Source organism: Ctenopharyngodon idella, chromosome 6, assembly GCF_019924925.1.
Source record: "Ctenopharyngodon idella isolate HZGC_01 chromosome 6, HZGC01, whole genome shotgun sequence".
Taxonomy (NCBI): domain Eukaryota; kingdom Metazoa; phylum Chordata; class Actinopteri; order Cypriniformes; family Xenocyprididae; genus Ctenopharyngodon; species Ctenopharyngodon idella.
The window spans coordinates 32,971,967-32,996,409 of NC_067225.1; the positions used below are offsets into that span (position 1 = coordinate 32,971,967).

At 37.0% G+C, this 24,443-nt stretch overlaps 1 protein-coding gene across 1 annotated transcript; it reads left to right on the forward strand.

Moving 5' to 3' along the window:
* The first annotated feature begins 22,070 nt into the window (after positions 1–22,070).
* Positions 22,071–24,238, forward strand: ugt5g1 (UDP glucuronosyltransferase 5 family, polypeptide G1). The gene has a single exon (XM_051897141.1). It carries the CDS (start codon positions 22,097–22,099, stop codon positions 23,681–23,683), a length of 1,587 nt encoding a protein of 528 aa, XP_051753101.1. The 5' UTR covers positions 22,071–22,096; the 3' UTR covers positions 23,684–24,238.
* Positions 24,239–24,443: the final 205 nt, after the last annotated feature.

The following is a 24,443-nucleotide window of genomic DNA, read 5'->3' on the forward strand; positions in this document are numbered from 1 at the left end:
TAATTAAGCATGTAATCTTCATCTAGAATGAAGATGAAGGACGAGAATCAAATATGGACACCTGGGAGGTGAACTGAAACTGAAAATGGGCTCTACTACATTGGCATTAAGGTCAGAAACATACTCCATGCATTTAGGCAACTAGCAAAAACATGTGAGCAGATTAACTCATTTTAACTACGAGAAGACATTTTACACTAATGCTGCTATAGCGCCTCTTGTGGCTGAAAATGCAGTGCAATGAATTGACAATCAAGCTTACCTAGTCATATTCACATACCTGCATTCACACTGCAAAACATATGAGCACTGAAAAGTCTTTATGCATTATGGTGTTACCTTACCACAATCTAAACCAGACTAAACCAAAACATGGGCGTCTGAAACAGCGTTTGACATCGCATAATCTATTGTAGTAGCTGTAGCAGGCCTGCGTCAGACTTCATGATGTATGTGGCGTGTCAAGAGGTAAACTATGACCCATTATCTTTGATAAATGATCGGAGGCTGTATTCGTACTGTAAGTTGCTGCGTGCTGTGCCATCGCTAAATGCAACCTATAAAATCATATTTATCATGCTCATACTCAACCTGCACCCCAATGCAATACAGCAGGCAAATAATGGCATGTTTACATTTGAGCACTAGTGTGTGCAAAATACCTGGAGTTTACAAATACATCCATGACTCCAACTGGTTTCCTCAAATCGTATTTTATATTACAACTTCCATGGTCCTATGTAACGTTTCTTCTGAGCTTGAAACCATCGAACCTCCATGGACCATCTGATTCACACTGCAAAACAAAATAAAAGCTGACAAAAATGATGGTTAATTGGCTGGTTACTGTACATGCATTTTTCCTATGCTTTTACAATCAGTTAAACATTATATTATATTATATTACATTATATTATATATTATGATATTATACAGATACAGTTACAATACATTTGTAGTCCAAAACAAAATAAAAGTTGACAAAAACAATGATAAACTGGCATTTTTCCTATGCTTTTACAGTAAATTAAATTAAAATTTATATTATATTATATTATATTATATTATATTATATTATATTATATATCCAAATAATTAAAAGAGTCCTACAGGTATAAATAATAAATTTTTAAATTCATTGTAATATCTTGAATGATTTTGCATTCCTCTTATTAAAATATCAAATAATTGTCTTTTCTACAATATTTTCCCCACCTATTTCTGGGAAATTTCAACTATTTTTCCATGACTATCCAATGCCAAGTTCAGAGCCATGACAGATAATATCCTATTTAATAATATAATAAACTTTGATTTGAATACAAAAAGGGAAGAAACCTGAATGAAAACCTTTTATAATGAAAACCTATAAACGATAAAGGTACAATAATTCATGCATTTATGAGGAAATAAACTGAAATCATATAAAGCATTGCAAATGATGTAATCAAAAATGACAGTATATTATAAAACTATAGACCTATACTCATTGTTTATGAGTTAAAACCAATATATTTTAAGTTGAAAAATATTTAGATACTGTATATGCATATATAAAAGTACTTCCATTTTATCATCCACATTTTATAGGAGTGACTGGCCTCAATTTAATCTGTGCTTCAGTGAGAATTCAACTACAGTATTAAACATGATTTTTACAAATGAAGTTGAAAAGATCTCAACCTCAAAGCTCATGGCAGGTCTCTTTTGAAAGGTTTATATGTTATCGTTAAAAATCAATTTCTCTATGGAGAAAATGAATGGGATTTTTTTTCTTCCAGAACTCGACTGCTGCGCTCTCTATAGGGGAAAATGTTCAGTGATGAATTGAAGTGCACTAGTTAGAGCTCTGAGCGGACACAGGCTTAGTGAGAGTGAATGGTTTGATTGTTGACAGACTGAATGAATCTTTGTCTTCATTTAGTCTGGAGAGAAAACTGCCTTACGCAGCACAACAGACCAAGACAAATGCGCTAACACCTCTCTCGTCTGCTTTGATTTCCTCTTCTCATAATATATATACACAAACACACAGAGAGAGTATCAATGTGGGCTGAAGTGGGTCTTCTGACTGGTACAAAATACTGCAATTCTGTGCTTTTCAGTTCACAGTAACGACATTTATTCTTGCGCACTGGCAGCTCTAATAAACCACTGGTGCTTCATTCTGTCTCTGTTCGACAACAAGACCCGTCCTGTCACTCGCAATACACAAGCACTGTTAGTCTACCAAAAATCTGCATTAAAGGGGTCCTTGATTATGATTTCACTTTTTTAACTTTAGTTAGTGTGTAATGTTGCTGTTTGATCATAAACAACATCTGCAAAGTTACAATGCTCAAAGTTCAATGCAAAGAGAATTCAAAGAATTCTCTGTTTAAGGACTACAACAAACGGCTGGTAGGGACTACAACAAGCATCTTCCTGGGTTGGTGACATCACTAACCCTAAAATTTACATAAACCCCGCCCCTGAGAACACACAACAAAGGGGGTGAGGCCATGTTGGGCTGCTTTAGAGAAGAGGAAGAGCTGTTGTAGTAGAGTGTTGTTGTCATGCCGCCATTTTACGCCGGACTGCTTCACAAACGAGGGTCAATTCTACACTGGATTTGCACAAAAGATTTGCACAAAAGATTAACATGACGGCACATGGTAGTCGATTAGTTGAATCAACTCCACAGCAACTACATAAATTTATCCACTAACCATTCAGAAACGTCCAGTTTCATTTTAAAAGTTGTAACTTCTTCCTGAGTCTCTCCATCAGTGTCGACTCCGGTTTGAACAATGTAAGGCTGAACACCGTTACTGACAATCCTCATTTTGGCTGCGTGAGATTCTCCAGCTTTGTTGTTGTTGAGCAACCGAAGAGTGAGCTGTTAAAGCTCCACCCTCTTCTGGAAAGGGGGCCGGGAGCAGCAGCTCATTTGCATTTAAAGGGACACACACAAAAACGGCATGTTTTTGCTCACACCCAAATAGGGGCAAATTTGACAAGCTATAATAAATGATCTGTGGGGTATTTTGAGCTGAAACTTCACAGACACATTCTGGAGACACCAGAGACTTATATCACATCTTGTGAAAGGGGCATTATAGATCCCCTTTAAGCAGACAGTTGTCTACTATTGACTGCTAGTTGACATGTAGTTGCAAAGTTACTTATAGTTTGTAGAATGTCTAAAGTGGACTATCGAAATAAAGTGTTACTTATATTGTAAACTGTAATTTATTTCTGTGATCAAAGCTGAATTTTCAGCATCATTACTCCAGTCTTCAGTGTCACATGATCCTTCAGAAATCATTCTGATATGCTGATTTGCTGCTCAAGAAACATTTATGATTATTATCAATGTTGAAATCAGTTTCGTATTTTTGTGGAAACTGAGATACATTTTATTTTTCAGGATTCTTTGATGAATTGAAAGTTCAAAAGAACATCATTTATTTATTTTTATCTTTACTTTCACTTTTGATGAATTTAATATGTCCTTGCTCAATAAAAGTATTCATCTCTTTCTGACTCCAAATTGCTATAATTATACACTATTTTGTATTACTGTAATAATTTTAAATTGCACTTACTGTGTAAAACAATTTTCCATTTTCACTGCATCATGATGAAAATATTAAAATGTGTGCAGATTAAACTGATCAGTCATTTGTGAAAACAATTGGTTTATATTTGAAAAGCTTCATGTCATTCAGCCACAGGGCCTGAGCGATCTGAACTCATCTCTCTGCCGTACGTAATATCATCAATTTAATCATTTCTGTCCTGATGTATTACAGCCATAACTTTCAGACTGTCAGCGCAGGAAAATTTACATGCAGCTGTTAAATTAATAACAATAGAGATCACACAATCGCTCACCATATCATGCAGATGAAGATAAAAAAATAATCTCGACACCGACGACTAGACTCAATGTTCACACGTCAATGAAACACTGAACCCGCAGGGCCTTGAAAACTCTTCCGCCTCTTCATCTGTCTGTGTGGATCCGACACATGAAAACAGATGCACAAGCAAACATAGATATCTTTAGCTATTTATCATTTCAGTCTTGTCACTTGGTTTGCAATTAAAGAACAGAAATCAGATTCACAGTAATGTACTTACAATGGAAGCTGAGCAAACAAGTTAAATGCCAGACAAAGAAATGTAATGCCAGAAATGTCAGCATAATTCAAGATATATTCTCTGATATCTCATGCAATTTTGTGTCTCAAATTTAACTTGTTTTAGGGATTTTTTTAAATATTTTTTTTTTACAGGAAAACAAGAAAAAAAAAATATTTATAAAGCTATTAAAACGTTTCTTTAAATATTTAATTTTTAATTGCATTGGCAGCCCTCTCTTTATATAAATATGCCTTAAAATATATAATCATTTTAAGGCATACTGAGAGCCCTGAAACGTGCACAAGCACAAGCATGATATAACAGTAAGTGTGCTGAAGTTTAGGTCGCTCTGTAGTGACATTAACCCAACAATAAAAGCGCGACACACACTTCATGCCTACTTTTAATTAAGCTCTCAGTGTCACTGATTCAAAAGGACTGTTTTTCTCCTCCCTGCAACACTCAGAAACGCTGAATAATTAGCTCAGCTCAAAGAGAACAAGGTGGGAGGTGGAGAACTGGTGTAGCACTGGGACCTTCAGCAAATAATGTGGAAAGGCAGTGGATGAATTATTCAAGATGGTGCTGGATGTGGCCACGGGCTACAGCATCCATCAGGCTGCTCGAAGAAAGATGCTCAATTAATGCCTTTAAATATACAGCACTCTCACACCTCTTCATAAATGACTATCAATATTTCCCTCGGCTCAGGTGCTGCTGGGTCACATTTTATCCATGAAAACAAAGGGGGAAAAAAAACAGTGTAAGCATATTTTGTCTAAGAAAATTAAGCCTTTTTGTATTATTTCAATAATGATTAAGTACATTCAAGCCCAAAAATCTCTTTTAAGGACATAAATAGATAAATAAAAATTCTCAATACTTCTAAGACAGTAATGAAATTCACTACTGATATAATACAGTTATTACTTTTTCCCCTATTATAATCAGCATAAATTAGCACAGAACAAACATTTATTTGTCATGAAAGTTACCTCACAATATGCAAACAAAAAAAAACGTGTTTTTACAATCTGTACTTTACAATAGAAAAGGTTTATATGGAAGAGGGCCAACCAATAATCAAAAACAAAACCATCTCGATATTAAAGTCATTGTAATGCAAGAACAAGCTCATTAAATTTCGAGAAAAAAAACTGTCGAAATACAATGTAGAGAATAAAATCATAAATTTCGAGAATAAAGTCGTGTGTCAAGAAAAAACTTGTTACATTTCGAGAGAAAAAGTCGAAATAAAATGTTGAGAATAAACTCATTAATTTTAAGAATAAAGTCATTGTGTTTCGAGAAAAAAAATTGTTAAATTTCAAGAAAAAATGTTGAAATAAAATGTTGAGAAACTCGCTAAATTAAAAAATTAAAGTCATTGTGTTTCGAGAAAAAACTCGTTAAATTTCGAAAGAAAAGTCGAAATGCAATGCTAAGAATAAAATCATTACATTTCGAAAATAAAGTCATTGTGTTTCGAAAAAAAACTCGTTAAATTTTGAGAGAAAAAGTCGGAATACAATTATAAGAATAAAATTGTTAAATTTAGAAAATAAAGTCGTGTTTCGAAAAAAAAACATTAAATTTCGAGAACATTTTTTAAAATTAAATGTTAAGAATAAACTCACTAAATTGAGAATAAAGTCGTTTGAGAAAAAAAAAATCATTAAATTTCAAGAACAAAAAGTCAAAATAAAATGTTGAGAATAAACTCACTAAAGTTTTTAGAATAAAGTCGTGTTTCAAGAAAAAAAATTGTTAAATTTAGAGAAAAAAAGTTTAAATAAAATGTTGAGAATAAAGTTGTTTCGAGAACAAAAAGTTGATAAAAAAAAATGTCGAGAATAAACGCATTCGATCAGTGTTCATTGCATACTGATAGAGGACATGACAGAAACTGAACACTTAGTCAAGCTATATTTTAAGTTTTTTCTCTAAACACAATGACTTTATTCTAGAAATGTAATGATTTTATTCTCAACATTGTATTTCGACTTTTTTTCTCAAAATTTAAAGGTTTTAATCTCGCATCATAATGACTTTAAACTCGAGATGGTTATATTTTTTTTATTATTACTTGGCCCTAATCCTCTTCCATAGGTATATTTTAGTTATAATTATTAGATTTTATATATTTTTTATCAGGCTACTGCTGTGATGTTGTGCTCATGTCAATGTAAAAAAAAAAAAAAAAAAAAAAAAAAGTTTTTAAAAAACTCTAAATGATAAATAGGCATAATATTTTGTATGAGTATGCAACCTAACTTTTGTCTATTGATTTGGTGAAAAATGACCCAGACTGACCCATAATATTTGTAATAATTACCCAATTAAAAAGTACAGATTTCTGTGGATAAACGTCCTCTGGTACATGAAGAACACCTGCAGAAGGACACCTTGTGAAAATGAATTTGTTCCTCTCAGCGTGAAGCAGGACACTAATACACGAGGCTGTGCGTTTCAAAAGCAGTGCAATATTTCAAAGAGATGCACCTCTTCAAATGTGGCATTACTCCTTTAGAGGGATCGCATGACTAGTCACACGTCTGACAACAACAAGTTTCATCTAGAGCTTCTTGAAGGTTATTTAAGGTTGTTTCGTTTCATTCTGTTTATGCAAATTAGAAGATCAGAGACGTTCGGAATAAAAAGATTTGTGGAGCATGAGATAAATGCATGTTTTTTCTGCCTGTTATACAGTGACAGAAGTCATCTCTTTGATATTTTTGCACAAAATCCAGAAGTGGAACAAAAAGTATGACTGTATTGTTGAAGCGTCTGTTTTTGTGAAAACTGCAAATGTGCAGCCTGGAGTGCAAAAACCTCAAGGTCGTCACCAAACCACGTCTAAGCGGAAAACCCATTTCTCTTTCTCACTAAATTGTCTGGCCTCTAATCCAAATAGAAGTGACTGAAGATGCTTGGCTGGCCGTAATCTACAACTCGTCCTTCCTAAACGCTTTAATCTCTGTAATCTGACATATTCATTTCTCAGTGAAAGCGTGAAGTTAGGTTGAGGGAGTCTAAGGATGACCTTTCCACCACCAAAAGAACAATTAAACCCTAAAAAAGCCCTATTGTTGAGTTTCTCCACTAATGATGATCACAATTATTTTCAATTATTGTAATGTTGTAATTGAAAGGCGATCTAAAGGCCGCTAACAGCTCCTTTTGAAAGTGTGGACAGAGCGACGTTTATTCTCACCCTCGGCATTAATTAGCTTCTGTTGCCGTGCCAGTCTTTCCTACAACCCACTTTCAGCCGAACTAACAAAGACGGGTCTGACCCGCAGCTTTGTCTCTATCTGACAGGGTTTGACGTTGCTCTAATGGCTCATGTTCTTTTATGAAACGTGTTAGCTTGTTAGCATTGCCTTATTTTTTGGTCTTATAACTCATGACTTTTTTATGAAAGCTTGGATGTCTTATGAGGTGAGTTGAGCGATGCTTTTAAAATTAAAACCGTTCTCCTGTCGATACGGTGAGATTTATGCAAATACTCTGAACATAAATGAGCTGAGCAAGCCTGAGCCAATTTGCTTCCTTAAAGGTTCTGCTGACACGTGGAAGAACGGTGTACTTTTAACAGAAAAAAAAAACTTTCCATCCTCAACTATCATGCACTTCAATCTCTGACGGAAGGCATAAATGTATTGAAGCAATAGTTAAACCCTCAAGCAAATGATAATTCTGTCAATAATTACTCAACCTCATGTTGTCCCAAACCTGTACGCTCTTACAAACCCAATTCCAAAAAAGTTGGGACACTGTACAAATTGTGAATAAAAAAGGAATGCAATAATTTACAAATCTCATAAACTTATATTTTATTCACAATAGAATATATCAAATGTTGAAAGTGAGACATTTTGAAATGTCATGCCAAATATTGGCTCATTTTCGCTCATAATATCATCCAAAGATTCAGAGAATCTGGAACAATCTCTGTGCGTAAGGGTCAAGGCCGGAAAACCATACTGGATGCCCGTGATCTTCGGGCCCTTAGACGGCACTGCATCACATACAGGAATTCTACTGTAATGGAAATCACAACATGGGCTCAGGAATACTTCCAGAAAACATTGTCGGTGAACACAATCCACAATTCGCCGTTGCCAGCTAAAAAGATATGGCTTCTTTTTTTAAAACTCAAAAAAGAAGCCATATCTAAACATGATCCAGAAGCGCAGACGTTTTCTCCTGGCCAAGGCTCATTTAAAATGGACTGTGGCAAAGTGGAAAACTGTTCTGTGGTCAGACGAATCAAAATTTGAAGTTCTTTTTGGAAAACTGGGACGCCATGTCATCCGGACTAAAGAGGACAAGGACAACCCAAGTTGTTATCAGTGCTCAGTTCAGAAGCCTGCATCTCTGATGGTATGGGGTTGCATGAGTGCGTGTGGCATGGGCAGCTTACACATCTGGAAAGGCACCATCAATGCTGAAAGGTATATCCAAGTTCTAGAACAACATATGCTCCCATCCAGACGTCGTCTCTTTCTGGGAAGACCTTGCATTTTCCATCATGACAATGCCAGACCACATACTGCATCAATTACAACATCATGGCTGCGTAGAAGAAGGATCCGGGTACTGAAATGGCCAGCCTGCAGTCCAGATCTTTCACCCATAGAAAACATTTGGCGCATCATAAAGAGGAAGATGCGACAAAGAAGACCTAAGACAGTTGAGCAACTAGAAGCCTGTATTAGACAAGAATGGGACAACATTCCTATTCCTAAACTTGAGCAACTTGTCTCCTCAGTCCCCAGACGTTTGCAGACTGTTATAAAAAGAAGAGGGGATGCCACACAGTGGTAAACATTGCCTTGTCCCAACTTTTTTGAGATGTGTTGATGCCATGAAATTTTAAATCAACTTATTTTTCCCTTAAAATGATACATTTTCTCAGTTTAAACATTTGATGTCATCTATGTTGTATTCTGAATAAAATATTGAAATTTGAAACTTCCACATCATTGCATTTCTTTTTTATTCACAATTTGTACAGTGGTCCTAACTTTTTTGGAATCGGGTTTGTATATTTCTTCAAAAGGAGGATTTTTTTGAAGAAACAGGCAAGTAGGCCACATCTATCAAGCTCCAAAAATGCAATATTATGCAGTGTGATGCAACCTGATAATTATAAAAAGAGACACTATGTTACGATTCATAAAAGCTATAAACTTTTGCATTGCAGATGAGCACATCTACAGTTCTCACTGCATGATTGAAATAAGCAAGAGAGCAAAGGTCAGAACATTAAAGCTTTAATTACTGTTTAAACAGAGCTTAAAACTAAAACTATAGGGTGAATTCAGGTTGATTGGGACACTTTTTCCCAGTCACCTCAATGGCAAAAAGTGTCCCAATCAGCCCTATGTATATGCTTACTAAAGTGTCCATACTTACAATGAAAATGCATACCTGATCTGATTTAATAGCAGTAAGACAACTCACATTTATTTAAATAGCACATTATACAATACAGATTGTTTCAAAGCAGCTTCACAGTAGTTCCCTTTCAAAGGGAACTCTACTCTGCGTTTGAAACGCTATGGGGAACGTCACACGTGAACCGATGTCTGAAAGCCAAGTATCAAATCTCTCACCTGTGCGTTTTCTGTCTTAGCGAAGAGCACGCACAGACAGTGCTTGAGGGTGCTGTCTGTGTTAACTGTGAGCGTTTTCCCATGAAGACGCTCCGTTCCCGCCTGTAACTCTTTTCAAGGGAAGGGGCGGCGGCATCTGTGCCTGGTGGTTCTGGCCCCGCTCGCCCTGAGGCAGAGCGGCGGCTGAAATCATGGGGCTTGCAGGTGGAGCTCGCTGAGGAGTTTGAGAGAGGCGTTAATCTTTCTCAGCCCCCAGCGGCTGGTGGGGATGAGCTGCTGGATGACGATGACGTCCTTTCTTTGACGTCATCGGATCCAGCAGTGAGTGCTCTTTTGGCTGATAGCCCCAGAGAGCAGGAGATGGTGGTTGAAGAACAATCAGGTGAGCCTGCTGGTTCTTCTAAGCCTCCCTGCCCTGCGTATGCTGAGCTGCTGGAGGTTATGAAGCGCGCTTCTGGCAGGCTGCAGCTGCCTTGGGAGCGCGTTAGGAAAGAAACCGCACGCGGACGGCTTGACGAGCGGTTCCTTTCCGGCCATTGCCCTGCAGCTAACAGCTCCCACGAGCCTTCCGTTCCTTCCCGATCTTCATGTTGAGATCGAGAAGGCATGGAAGAACCCGTATTCGGCTCGTATTCATCGACATCAGTGAGCTCCACCTTGTTCTGCTCTCTGGGTTGCCCGTCTCTACGCTCGGGTTTGAGTTGCTTACTGCCTTTCTGCAGTCGCTCTTACTTGCTGTCTTCTCTGAAGAATGCGTTGTATACAGACAGGTTGCTAGCCAGAGACTAGGTTTTTTTTTTCAGACCAGGTTGGCCTCCCTGGTGGCATTTGGGGGTGACTATGTCCCCCTTCTAGTGGCTGGCTGGGGTTCCTTTTCGGATCCCTGGCCACATTCCCTTAAAGGGACCTTCTTTCTTCGGAAGATTTGGTCCCAGAAGCCTTGGAGCAGCCTTGGTAGGCTTTCTGCGGAAGGCCTCTTTGAGGTTTAGCTTGGGCTGTTGGCCGTAGGGAATGCTGTCACTGACAGCCTTTGTGCGACCCAAGGGTGAGTTGCTCTGGCGTTTCTTTTAAAACTGCTTTTACGTTCGTCTAGCCATTGTGGCATGCACTCCCCTCAAGCATGGTGGCGTGGGTACATCGTTCCCCATAGGGTTTCAAATGCAGAGTAGAGTTCCCTTCGAAAGGGAACGTCTCAGGTTATGTATGTAACCATGGTTCCCTGAGAACAGGGAACGAGACTCTGCGTTTCCTTGCCATGCTCCGGGGCTGCCTGCTGAACAGTCCCTCAGACGATAAGATACTGACTGATTCTCTAGGCGCTCCTTATATACTTCCGGGTCGCGCTATGATGACGTCATAGGCTGTCGCCAGCCAATAGGATTGGAGAGATTTGATACTTGGCTTTCAGACATCGGTTCACATGTGACGTTCCCCATAGCGTTTCAAACGCAGAGTCTCGTTTCCTGTTCTCAGGGAACCATGGTTACATACGTAACCTGAGACATTTTGCAATGTTTTTTTAGTTATGAAACAAATACAGTTTCATCTGTAAAACAGCTCTAAAAAGACAAATGTCATTTCAGTGTTGATTCATGTTGCAAAGTTCATCATTACTGAAACATATTCCTACAATTCTACTCTTTAACTATATTTGTGTCCCCAGAATGTGTCTGTGAAGTTTCAACTCAAAATACCCCACGGATCATTTATTATAGCTTGTCAAATTTGCCTCTATTTGGGTGTGAGCAAAAACACGCTGTTTTTGTGTGTGTCCATTTAAATGCAAATGAGCTGCTGCTCCCGGCCCCCTTTCCAGAAGAGGATGGAGCTTTAACAGCTCGTGCTTCGGTTGCTCAACAACAACAAAGCTGGAGAATCTCACGCAGCCAAAATGAGGATTGTCAGTAATGGTGTTCAAACCGGAGTCGACACTGATGGAGAGACTCAGGAAGAAGTTACAACTTTTAGAATGAAACTGGACGTTTCTGAATGGTTAGTGGATAAATTTATGTAGTTGCTGTGGAGTTGATTCAGCTCATTGACTAGCATGTGCCGTCATGTTAATCTTTTGTGCAAATCCAGCGTTGAATTGACCCTCGTTTGTGAAGCAGTCCAGTGTAAAATGACGGCATGGTAACAACACTCTACTACAACAACTCTTCCTCTTCTCTAAAGCAGCCCAACATGGCCTCGCTCCCCTTTGTTGTGTGTTTTCGGGGGCGGGGTTTATCTAAATTTTGGGGTTTGTGATGTCACTAACCTGTGAAGAAGCTCGTTGTAGTCCCTACCAGCCATTTGTTGTAGTCCTTTAAGGATTAGTTTTTTTATTTACTTTTTTATTATTTATGTATTTATATATTATTTGTAACCACAAATGCCCATCGTGCACTGCTCTGCGATGTGCCACGCATTACGCAATCACATTGGAAAGGTCACGCGTGATGTAGGCGGAAGTATTGAGCAAGTGTTGCATTGAACTGAGCGTTGTAACTTTGCAGATGTTGTTTATGCTCAAACAGCAACATTACACACTAACTAAAGTTAGAAAAGTGAAATCATAATCAAGGACCCCTTTAATACTGCTCTAATCATAAAAATAAAATCAGCCCACAAAAAAAGATATGCTCCCCTTAAACAGCTTTAATAAAGTTAGCTAGTATTTTGTAGTGCAACTTCTTTTACTGTTGAGCATCTTGTCTGTAGCTTAAGTACTCTAAATTATGAATAACTCCACAGTTTCAAAGCATCACACTACACATTCTCCCACACGAGTCGCAGTAGGGCCCCCGATGCCTCTTTCACACTGATTTTATAGCCAGTCTTAAATACACATGCAGGCCATTGCCCATTTTATAGGACTCATTATCGGAGTGTTGGGGAAAGATCTAATTATTTACATTAGGCCTGTAGCTTACGGCACGTCAGGGCCAGTCGATTCCAGTGGGCCGATGTTTAATGTGCGCCTTCATTCCAGCATCAGGCTCTCAATTATTCATCTCTTATAGTCTTTCTGTCTGAGGGACCCCATGCATTCTTGATTTGCAAAAGCGATTGGTGAGGATGCAGATATACGATGAATTCAGCTCAACACAACACTCCACTAATAACAGCATTTGTTTTAAAAACACAACAGGGGAAGAAAAACAGGTTACTGCACACTTATCTTTAGCCATTAAAAAATATAAGTATAAGCGACTAGTATAGGTTTTACTTGCCTGTCACATGTTGCATCCAGTATCATCCTGGAAATGTAAACATAATAATAGCTAGTTATGCATTTAATTTTAATGAATTGTATCTAATTTCATGTAAAAATGTCTAAACTTGTTGTAGTCTGATCAAATAATGAGTAAAGCAAGAGATTCAGTTTTTGGTCTGGAAAAGTCATGAAAAGTTAACATAAAAAGTTAATGCGAATATAGATTTTTCTAGTTGCTATAAAAGAGGCTATACTTCCAGAATAACAGAAGTAGTCACGGAAATTCATTGGTCAAAAGAAAGTATATTTCTCACCTTGAATTTGAGATTTCCTTCTTATTTATTTTTATAAATGTGAGTCTGTGGGGCAGAAGTCTTACTGCACTACCAGAAGTGAGACATCAATAAAATGAAGACTTCATTCTTGTGAATGTGGAGCTCTATATAAAGTTACACACAAAAGATATCTTTCAGCTAAATCTCTTTGTACAACACTGGCATGGTGATGTCCTTCACCTCTATATTCATTCTTTGAAACGGCATGAGAGATTCAGCTGAAACACAATGACTGAACAGGGCAGAATATTCAACGTAAAATAAACTTTTCTCTCAAAATTGTTCACTGAAAAATATGACAATTCAAAGCTTAAAAATGGCAATTCACTTATCAATCAGTATGCATAAAGTTTTTCTTACAATGGAAGTAGAAAACGAGTTATCTGAATCATGTAAAAGTTCAAACACCAAGTTATCATTTATTTTTGGCCACTATATTACATTGTCTCTTGAACATTTCACAACACTTTCAAAGTGAAATGTCCAGTGAATGAGTTTTATTTGAAACGGATGAACGTGAATCTGGCAGTGTTTTATTAAAGGGGGCGTGTAATGCTATTTCATGCATTCTGACTTATTTACACTGTTAAAGAGTTGCATTCTCATGTTAAACATGGCCAAAGTTTCAAAACACGAGCAGAATTCCTTGTATAGGCACTTCTCCCTGATAAGCGTGCGCACACACATCACCCAGAGCAAGAGCACGCCCATCAACGTGCTTCGTTCAGGATACGGAAGCCGAGAGATTTTTCAACAATGGCTGTGTCCTAATTCAGGAGCTGCACCTTTTGAAGGCTGCATACATCATCGAGGAAGTCTCATTTAGGAAAAATAACCGTTAGATTGCAATGTAAGAAAGAAATTACAGTATTTTACACCTCACAATGAATATCAGTCAATTTTATTACGGTTACTTTTCTTAAATATGACATCTTTGATGACGTATGCAGCCTTCAAATGCGACCTCCGGAGGACGCAGCCTCCGAAATGAGATGCAGCTCCTGTCACCAAAGGAGTGTGTTTTTGGTTGTGAGGGAAAGATGACCTTTTTCAGCTTCCCAAAGAACCCAGCATTAAGGGAACAGTGGATGAAGTTTGTTTTTCCGGGGCAGCAACGGAGTTGTGCATGTATGTTTGTTTGTTCCCGGGATTTCGGTGACGAATACTTTGTAAACAAGTCCCAGTTCGACGCTGGATTTGCAGATCGCGGGTGGTGAGTAAAGCTGCATCAGATGCGATCAGGCAATCGGCGCGCAAGTGCATATAATGTAAACAGCATGAACATTTTTGTTCCCTTTTTATTTATAATGATGTCGCAGCTAGCAGACGATCTCTACACGAAAGCTGCGCACGCTCGTGACTCTTTAGCTCCGCCCACAGCACTGACGGCAGACACGCCTCCAGGATCTCAGCTTTTTTCGGAAAGACTCGGTTTAGTGTACCTATCTTTTATAAATATGACAAAACTAAAGACTTTTCAGAGATATGAAGGATGCATTGTTACTCTATATGTACTCAAGATTAACATGAAATTGGCAGAAACTGTGTGTGATCCCCCCCCTCCCTTTAAGCTGGTTGTTGTATTGCAGCAGCTCAGAAATGAAATGTCTGGTGAATGGCGCTGAAAGGTTAATGCAGTATTGCATTTGAAAATAATGTACCACCTACACTAAACCTGACAGATAGTGTTAACAAAAGCAAATGTGAGATAAAAACACACTTACTGAAGCAAAATGCCATTTTAGCTTGCTTCTACTCTTTGAGCTCTTTTATCGGGACTCTCGTTACAAGTGCAGTGCTGTACCAGCTGGGCTACCGAGCAAGTTTACTAAGCCACACACATGGAGCTGGTTATGTGATTGTAGCACACGTGACCTACAATATACATAAACCACTTTCTAATGTTTGGACCAGATCAGAAGTCTATGTTCGCTCTTGAGCCAGCGTTGCAGCAAGACAAGGGAAATAATGACAGAAGACAGAATTATAATTGAAAAGGTAAGTATTTTTTTCTTTTGTATTTCTTGTCTTAAATTGTTTTGTTGGGCAAAAAACCAACAACTGGAAAAACCCCAAAATGACAGCAAAAAAAAATAAAACAGAAAAAACAACAATACAATTCATAAAAGAACCCTTTTTGTTTAACTCTTCAAATAAAGCTTTTTACTACTATAATGACTCTTTGTGTGTTATTTAATTCTGTACTTATTTATATAATAATATTTATATATATTATTATATTATTTTATTTTATTATAGTATAGTTGTTTAGTTATTTAATTAGTCTGTTATTCTTTAATTAGCTTTAGTATTTTCTAATTTACTCAGTTTAATTTCTAATCAGTTTGGTTAGCTATATACCTTTAAACAACCTTTTCTTTTTCCCCATATAAAATGGTAACCAATTCAATAACCCTTGTGTTTTCTTTTCAGAACAATTTCAAATTAAAAAAAAAGAAAAAAAAAATATATATATAAATAACAGCAAATGGGACAATGTTCAAGAAAAATGTCCGATGACACAGAATCAGAGTCCTTTTCAATTAATTGTCTTTGAAGGAAATGACTCAAGCAAATTAACCCTCTGGGGTCTGAGGATTTTCGGGCCCTGGAGAAGTTTGACATGCCCTGACATTTGTGCTTTTTTCAGTTGTTCATAAACATATTAATGGAAAAAGTGTCATTACACTGTATTCAGCACAAACTAGGCTACCATAATATGTGAGGAACATGTATGTACATGTTTGTGTTTTTGAAGGAATAACGTTTATGCGTGGTTATTGAAAAAACAAAAAACTTAAGTCACTGAAATAAAGCCAAAAAATATATATTAAATCTGTGTTCACAAGACTTCTGGGTACTGGAGGTCGTAGACTAGAGTTTTTGCTTCAAAATGATGTAAAAATTATCCTGCATACTCGTTCATTTATAACAATATATTGATTTAGTTTTTGTAAGACACTTTTTGTCAAGAAACAGTATGCGTGGAGGCGTGAATCATCATGAATAATGGGTGATTTACACCTGAGAAGACAAAAGAATCGCATAAAGAACCTCTAATGAGCTGCATATTAATGAGGCCTTTCAGTCAGGTAGGCTGTGAAAAAACCCTCTGTGATCATGTCTCAAGCTCATCATGGTGTATATCAAACATACAGAAAAAACAGCAATACTGTGAAATATTATTACAATTTAAAATAATGGTATTCTATTATATACTTTAAAATATAATGTATTTCTGTGATGCAAAGCGTCTGAACATTCATGTTACCTCTATGGCATTTCATATAGTCTTTTAGCTTAAAAGCATGCACATTTGGAGAAATATTGATGGATTCTCATATGTTTATGTCAATTTTCTATACTATTTATTCAATATTTATTGTTATCACTGTGAGCGCTGGATACTGTTTTCAATTCATACTTGCAGCCGGAGGGCGCTCTGTACACCTTTAGTCCACAAATTACTCTAAAGAAGAACAGGACATTCAGGAACTAACGGCATGTCTTCCAGAGATCGCTAGCCATGGCTTTAAACAGGAGTTTAGCTCAGTTCAGTGTCCTGTTTCAGTGTTCAGTTGAAAAACACAGATACGCAACTCCAAGATGAAAAAAATGGAAAAAGAGAGACTGTTCACCTCTACTCAGCGCAAGAGATGACGCAACACACTAAGGGCGGAGCTATTCTTAATTGTTTAATTAAATTATTTTTTCAATTTGTGACATTTTCTATATTTCTTCAACAATATTTAATTCTTTAAACATTAAAATAAATCAATAAAATTGTTTACGTGTGCATTTTAAATTTCTTTCTCCTTTTTTATAGGTTTGACATGGGCTATAGTAACCTAGGTTACATGATGCAAACCTTAAAGTGTATTAGTTTACGAATCATGCACTATACTAAAAGAGTTTTGAGGTCATAACAGTATTGTTCAAGGAACCATGCGAAAATAAGTCTTAATTTTTGTTTTGTTTTTGCGCACAAAAAGTATTCTCTGTCGCTTCATAAAATAAGGTTGAACCACTGCAGTCACGTCAACTGTTTAACGATGTCTTTAGTACCTTTCTGGACCTTAAAATTGGTGGTTATATTGCTGTCTATGGACGAGTCATATACCTCTCGGATATCATCAAAAATATCTTAATTTGTTTTCCGAAGATAACCGAAGGTTTTACAGGTGTGGAACGTCATGAGGATGAGTAATTACTGGCAATTAATGAACTAACCCTTTAAGTTAAATCTGTCCTCTCAAGTGAAATTTCAGTAGGCTACCATCTTATTTGTGCTGTCGCTTTCATTTACTCATTGGCTCACTTGATCACTTACTATGGTCAGCTATGGATGTAGATTTTAAAGGTTGAATACTTTCAGCACTCTGGTGGCTTGTTGTCTGGATGTGGCAGCTGTATTTTCTCTCTGCAAGTTTCTTTACACTGTATAAAATGATTATTACAATTAGTTATCACAACTTAAAATGTAGCTTCTTGTTTTGTTGTTGTTGTATGTACTTAAAAAGCCAAGTTGATTAAACATAAAATTTTAAGGCATCACAAAAACTTACTTGTTTAAGTTGAAACAACATTTTATTAGTTATTGTAATATTCTAATGCACAAGTGGATCTTTGAAGAGAAAGCAAGATTAGTAGTATATTCAAGAAAAAATGCATTTTGCTGTTTTGCATTACAATTTATTATTTTTAAAATTGATAAAGATTATAGTGGTGTTGGTTGCAATTAGTATTTACGGTAATTATATTAATGGTGCAAAACAAATTGACCATTCTAAATAAAAAGATTTTAATGTAAAATGCATTATGATGTATTAAAATGCATTTTAAGGTAAAATTACCCATCTTAATTGCATTACATGAACCTAAAGTACAAACTCAATGTGCTGCCTTTTGCTTTGCAAAGAACAGGTTAATGTTTAAATGCAATTCACCTAAATATTAACTGATCCAAGCTGTTTGTTGGCAAACAAAACTATATGTGAGCTGATTGTTGATAGACCTTTTTTTTTTTTTTTTTTTTTTCAACCTAAAGCTGTACATTGATTCACATGAATACAAACAGGGAATCAGTGGGGACATTATCCAAAGTCCACTTTAGATCTCAGTATAAGAAAGAGGCTTAAAGAAAAACAGAGACTTTTGCCTGTTTTTGCATGTCATATACAGTGTGGCTGAATGTGATCATATCTGTGTTGAATGCGTGTTTATAAATTTTGGAAATCCAAAGCTTGTTTTGGCAGTTTTTGCACCAGACAACAAGAGCTTGGACAGGATTGACTGAGTCATACAAAAGGTAAAGTAAAACTTCCTGAATGTTTAGAATCATCACATATACTTGTAATACTTCAAAAGATCAGTACTAATGTGTCAAAAATCAGATGTTTTCATAATGTGTTAGGTGATATTAAAATTCTTGATTTATGGGCATATGGCACAATATAGCTTGTTAAAAAGCCTTTTGGTGACTTTTTTTTGTAAGGATTAATATAGAGTGAGGCCATCTGTAGATATTTGAGCTACAAATGCACAGTGACAGCCCAGATAGCAGACCAACCTTGAATCAACATTGAATCAATGTTAATGCATTAACCAAATTATCATTGAATCAACGTTGAATTTTACATTGATTTTTCATCAGGTTTGCACCCTGAAATAATGTTATTTCAACGATGAAAAATAGATCAACATGGTTGTAAAATCAATGTCACCTATTTAACATTGAATTAACGTGGAAACAATATCAAATCAATCTTGCTTTATGTACAGCAAGATTTTAAGCCAGTTAAATGTCTATTTCTACTCATTTCAATCAGAGACAATGTAAGGGCTGCAGTTAATATGGTTGTAATGAAAAATTCATAACTTCCTTCAGTTTACATACAAATGTATTCATTTATAACCACACACTGTTTGAACAGGAATTAACAGCCCCGCCCCTTTTCAGCGTTGTGCTCATTGCCTTTTGACTTCCGGTTTGTATTTCCACAGCAATCTTACATATTTATGAATGAACTGCTCGTTTTAAAATCTTCCCGGTCTACTGACATTTGTTAAGACATCTGCTTTAAACATTATAATGCTCATGATAACTTTCATTAACTGTACAACAAGTAAATCCCCTTAACGAGCTAATTATTCTTTGACAGCGATGCCATAGAAATGTACAGAGCTACCGCAAAACGTAAGTTCAAAGACAATTTTATAAAGATGGCGGCGCGCTTGTTTCTCTGGCGCATAAGGTCTATATTGACGGCACTCCCTCCTGTTACGTCACTTCCGATTTAGCATTTTTCAGATGCGGAAGTAAAATTTTCTCACAAAAATTGATTCCAGAAGCCTAAGTAGCGTATTTATATTATATATTTTAAAGAAAATCTAGTTCCTACATTATTTTTCTATACGTTGAATCACTGAAGCTCTAACCTGCAATATGCCCTTTAAATGACCTGTTTTCTTTTAATGTGCCCTCATAAATCATCCCTGATGCTTAATGGTAAATATTATCAAATTCTGAAAAGTTATATTTATATGTTATATGCTCAGGGCCAAATTTGTTGCAATTTAATGTGGTTTCATACATGAAACCAGTGTTGTAGTACTTGAGACTCGGACTCGGTCTCGAGACCATTTTGTAATGGTCTTGGTCTTGTGTGCATTCAACGTGATCTCATGAGAATACGTGTGTATTTTTACGTAAATTGTGGTTCTACCACACGTACATTTACTTACGTTTTCATACACACAAAAACGTACAACATTGACGTATTTAGAGGACTAAAACGTAAAAATACTTACGTATTAACAGCAATAAAAACGTAAATCATGTAACATAAAGTGTGAATGTATATGAATTCCCATGTATTAATATCAAAATCGTGGCTTTAATGATTTAATGTTGTTTTTAGTCGAATTTATTGAAAGCAGTTTACTCATCTACTTAATATGAAATAACAATTCTGTTCGTGACTTGTGCTGCTCGTTTCGGAGGATTGCATAATGTTAAACAAGACTACAATTTAAAACCTTATGAATAAATTTTCTGTAATTGTTTAACCATTTTGTAATATTTAGTTTGTTTGCTGTGCGACACAGAAGGCGTTTTCTCCTATGCAGTGACTGACAATACAACCATAAGATACACCAAAGCACAACATAAATTCACAAATCACATCCATTTTATTTGTTCGCTGTACTCCCAATCTTTAGAATCCATATGTTTGTAAGGAACAGATCCAAATTCAGCCCTTTATCCATCGATCTTCATTTTGATTCTCAGCAACAGCGCCCGTCACAGTCAAAGCTCGCGCTCGTTATGATTCAAATTTGAAAGTAGCGCCACCCTCGAGAAGCGTTACGACATGGTTTACGGCACTGATATCAAATGCTCATTGGTTCTCACCTGCTTCGTCACAGATTGCGACATGCCGTGTTTCAGTGGATTGACATTTGAAATGAGTGTCGCGCCTTCACGGAGAGAAGCCGGATTCATCATATTTTCATGGATTAATAAGTTAAATTCTGCTCTGTACCCTATAAAAACTATTACCGCCAGAGAGGACTGTGACTGGAACTCATCATCATTTGAACTACTTTTGGTACCACTTTTGACATTTTCGCAAAAAAAAAAAATTATTGTGATTACGCTTGTTTGTCTGTCACTCTTTTATTTATATTAGTAGGTAGTTTAAAGAAATGGCTATGGGTAGGTTTAGGGGTAGGTGTAGGATTAGTGGCTCAAAATATTGTTTTAATGTTATATTTTTACTAAAATTGTAATTTTCCTACACATTTCTGCCCATTATGTTTTATTCTTTTAACATTCTGTATAAAATGGGTAGGTTTTTAGGTTCGGGATGGGGTTTAGGGATCTTACATTTATCTACAAAACGATAAAAGGGAAATTATACATATATCTTTAAGACATGATAAGATTCGTAAATATTTTACGTTTTTTTTCGCTGTAATACGTTACGTTTTAGTGCCATAATTACGTCAATATTGTACGTTTTAGCACCTTTCTAAACGTACAAAAATGTACTTTTGTGTCTTTGAAAGTTACGTATTAATACCTATGTATTAACAATGAGACCAGGCTTGTGCATTTTGACTCGGAATTGACTCATACTCAAACATATTAGTAATCGGACTCATTCCCTAGTCTACTCAAGTCCCATTTAAAATATTTCATGATTATTACTGTAGGGTATTATTTCTGTAAATTGATGTTTGATTGACACGTCCAATGATTGGTGATTTTCTTGTGCACGACTGCGCATGACTTGAGACTAACGTTAGTGCAAACGCAGCAGGTGCCAATTTTATTGTTTCCACCAATCATTTTACATATTCTTAAAGACCTGTCTTAGACCACAACCTCTCTGAACTCTGTCTTGACTCAGACTCGAATGAGCTGGTCTTGACTACAACACTGCATGAAACATTTCTTATGTAAAGTAAATGTTGGTCTGGATTGCATAAAAATGCTCAAATTGTGCCCCAAAATGTAGTCTAGCCTTCATTTATTTTATGTATATAGCTTATATAATGTTGTGTTATATGTAAAAAGTAGCTGGCACAAATCCAAAAATGCCTCCAAGAGAACAGATTCATATTCAACTTCTGTCTCCCACAAATGTTCTGTTTATTTCCATTTCGAAGATACAGTATGTGCTATCATAACAATGTCTATTGTATATGTGAAATGTCTAAATACTGATTTTCAAAGAAAATACACTGGCTGTAAAATTGTAAACATCTTGTACTCTCTCACTCTTTGTGTATTTACAGCTTTCTAAAAGATGGATTTGAGGTCCAAACAACTATCTGCACTGACTTGTCTACTCTTTGTGTTGTGCTGCTGTCATGGTGGAAATATCCTGGTGTTGCCTGAGGATGGTAGTCACTGGGTGAACATGCAAGTCATTCTGAGAAATCTCCACACCCACGGCCATAACCTTACTGTGGTGCGTTCGTCTAAAAGTTGGTACATCCAGGAGAATTCTTTCCTCTACAGCACTATCACTGTCAACCCAATGGAGACCAAAGACATCAGCCCTGACTACTTTAAGATGATGATAGAGAGGTCGCTAGCCCTACAAAGGATGTTGCCCTTCTTTCGTTTCTTTGAACAGCTGAAAGATATTGCCAACATACTAAAGGTATTTCACAACAGAGCGCTTCGAATGATTTCTGCCATTCTGGACGACGCAGCACTTGTCGAACACTTGCGAGAGGCTAAGTTTGACCTGCTTCTAACAGACCCAGCATTCCCAGCCGGAGTCCTGTTAGCTAATTTCCTCCACCTTCCCATGGTTTACAATGTACGATTCCTAAATGCAGGGGATGCTCACATGCAAATTGCTCCATCACCTCCATCCCATGTCCCAATGTATAATTCATTGCTCCATGACCAAATGCGCTTCCTGCAACGGATGGAAAATTTCCTATGGTATCTGTTCAGCATACTCCAAGAGCAATACATCATCGTGCCCATTTATAGTGAACTGCTTGAGCGTCACTTCCCGCCTGGCGCTGATCTTCTGTCAATGCAGCAATCTGCTGACATTTGGTTGATGAGAGTGGACTTTGTTTTTGAGTTTCCACGACCCACCATGCCTAACGTGATCTACATTGGCGGCTTTCAATGTCAGCCGGCTCAAGCACTTCCTGTGGAACTGGAAGAGTTTATGCAGAGCTCTGGAGAGCATGGAGTAGTCATCATGTCCTTGGGAGCTGTGGTCGGTGCTCTCCCTACAGCGATCACGGAGGCCATTGCTACTGCCTTTGCTGAGATCCCTCAGAAAGTCGTGTGGAGGTACCACGGCGAACGACCCTTGACCCTAGGAAACAACACTTTACTTCTAGAGTGGTTTCCTCAGAATGATCTCCTGGGCCATCCAAAGACTCGCGTGTTTGTATCTCATGGGGGCAGCAATGGTATCTATGAAGCTATTTACCACGGAGTCCCTGTCTTGGCTTTGCCGCTCCTCTTTGACCAGTTTGACAACATTCTGTGCCTGCAGGTTCGAAGTGCAGCTCGAGTGCTTCAAGTCGCAACACTTACGTCGCAAGAATTCCTTGAAGCCCTCAAAGACATCCTTGAGAACACGCTGTACCGAAGCAGCATCCGCAAACTGTCAGAGCTGCATCGCGATCGGCCCTTGTCTCCTCTCGATAGTGCCACTTTTTGGATTGAATATGTCATGAGACACAGAGGAGCAGCTCATCTTCGCTCAGAGGCTATTAATTTGCCTTGGTACTCTTACCACAACCTAGATGTGTTGGCATTTCTACTGCCATTCACTGCAATTGCTCTTTTGACCTCAGTATATATCTGCAAGCTTTTGTGTTGCAGGAAGTCAATAAAAAAGAGGAAGGTGGACTGAACTGAGCTTTTGATATGCACTTATTTTATATGTACTTATTGCAAAACTGGGTGAAACTAAATTAAATATGTCATGCAGTTTGCAAAAATCTTTTTCCTACCCAACCCAGTATAGTTCTGACTTCATGGTTGTGACTGCTCAAAAACTCGTGTAAATGGAATAATCTTTGTATTTTTTGTGCACAAAATTCTTGCAAACCATATGAACTATGCTATTCTAATTGTGGATTAGAATCCTCAATACGTTATCTAGTGCCTATAAAGGAGCCAACGAGATTTGTTCCCAGTTCAGCCTTGATGTTGTTCCCTCTCCCAATGTGAATGTGTTTTAAATCATCATTAAAGGTTTAATAGGCAACTTCTTTGCTTGTTTCAGTTTCAGGTCTTATCTCAGGTCATGAATTCTTTCCTGCTCTCATTCATTTACCACATGTTTACACAACATGCTGGGTAGTTTTATTTAACTCAACTATTGTTTAAAAATGACTGTATTGCTTGCTTAAAATAAACCCAAAGTATGATGGAAATGAACATTTATTAATATGTTTAATGAATAATAATTAAACAATAAACATTTATTAAATTGTTCATTAATAAATGTTCGCCTTTTGATTATTATTATAGTTGCCTCTAGTAATAGTGTCTGATTTTTAATTTCCAACCTATTTTGGGTACATTTTAAGCCATACAGTAATTTTTAAACAATAGCTGAGTTAAATAAAACTGCCCAGCAGGTTGGGCAAACATTTAACCCAACTGCT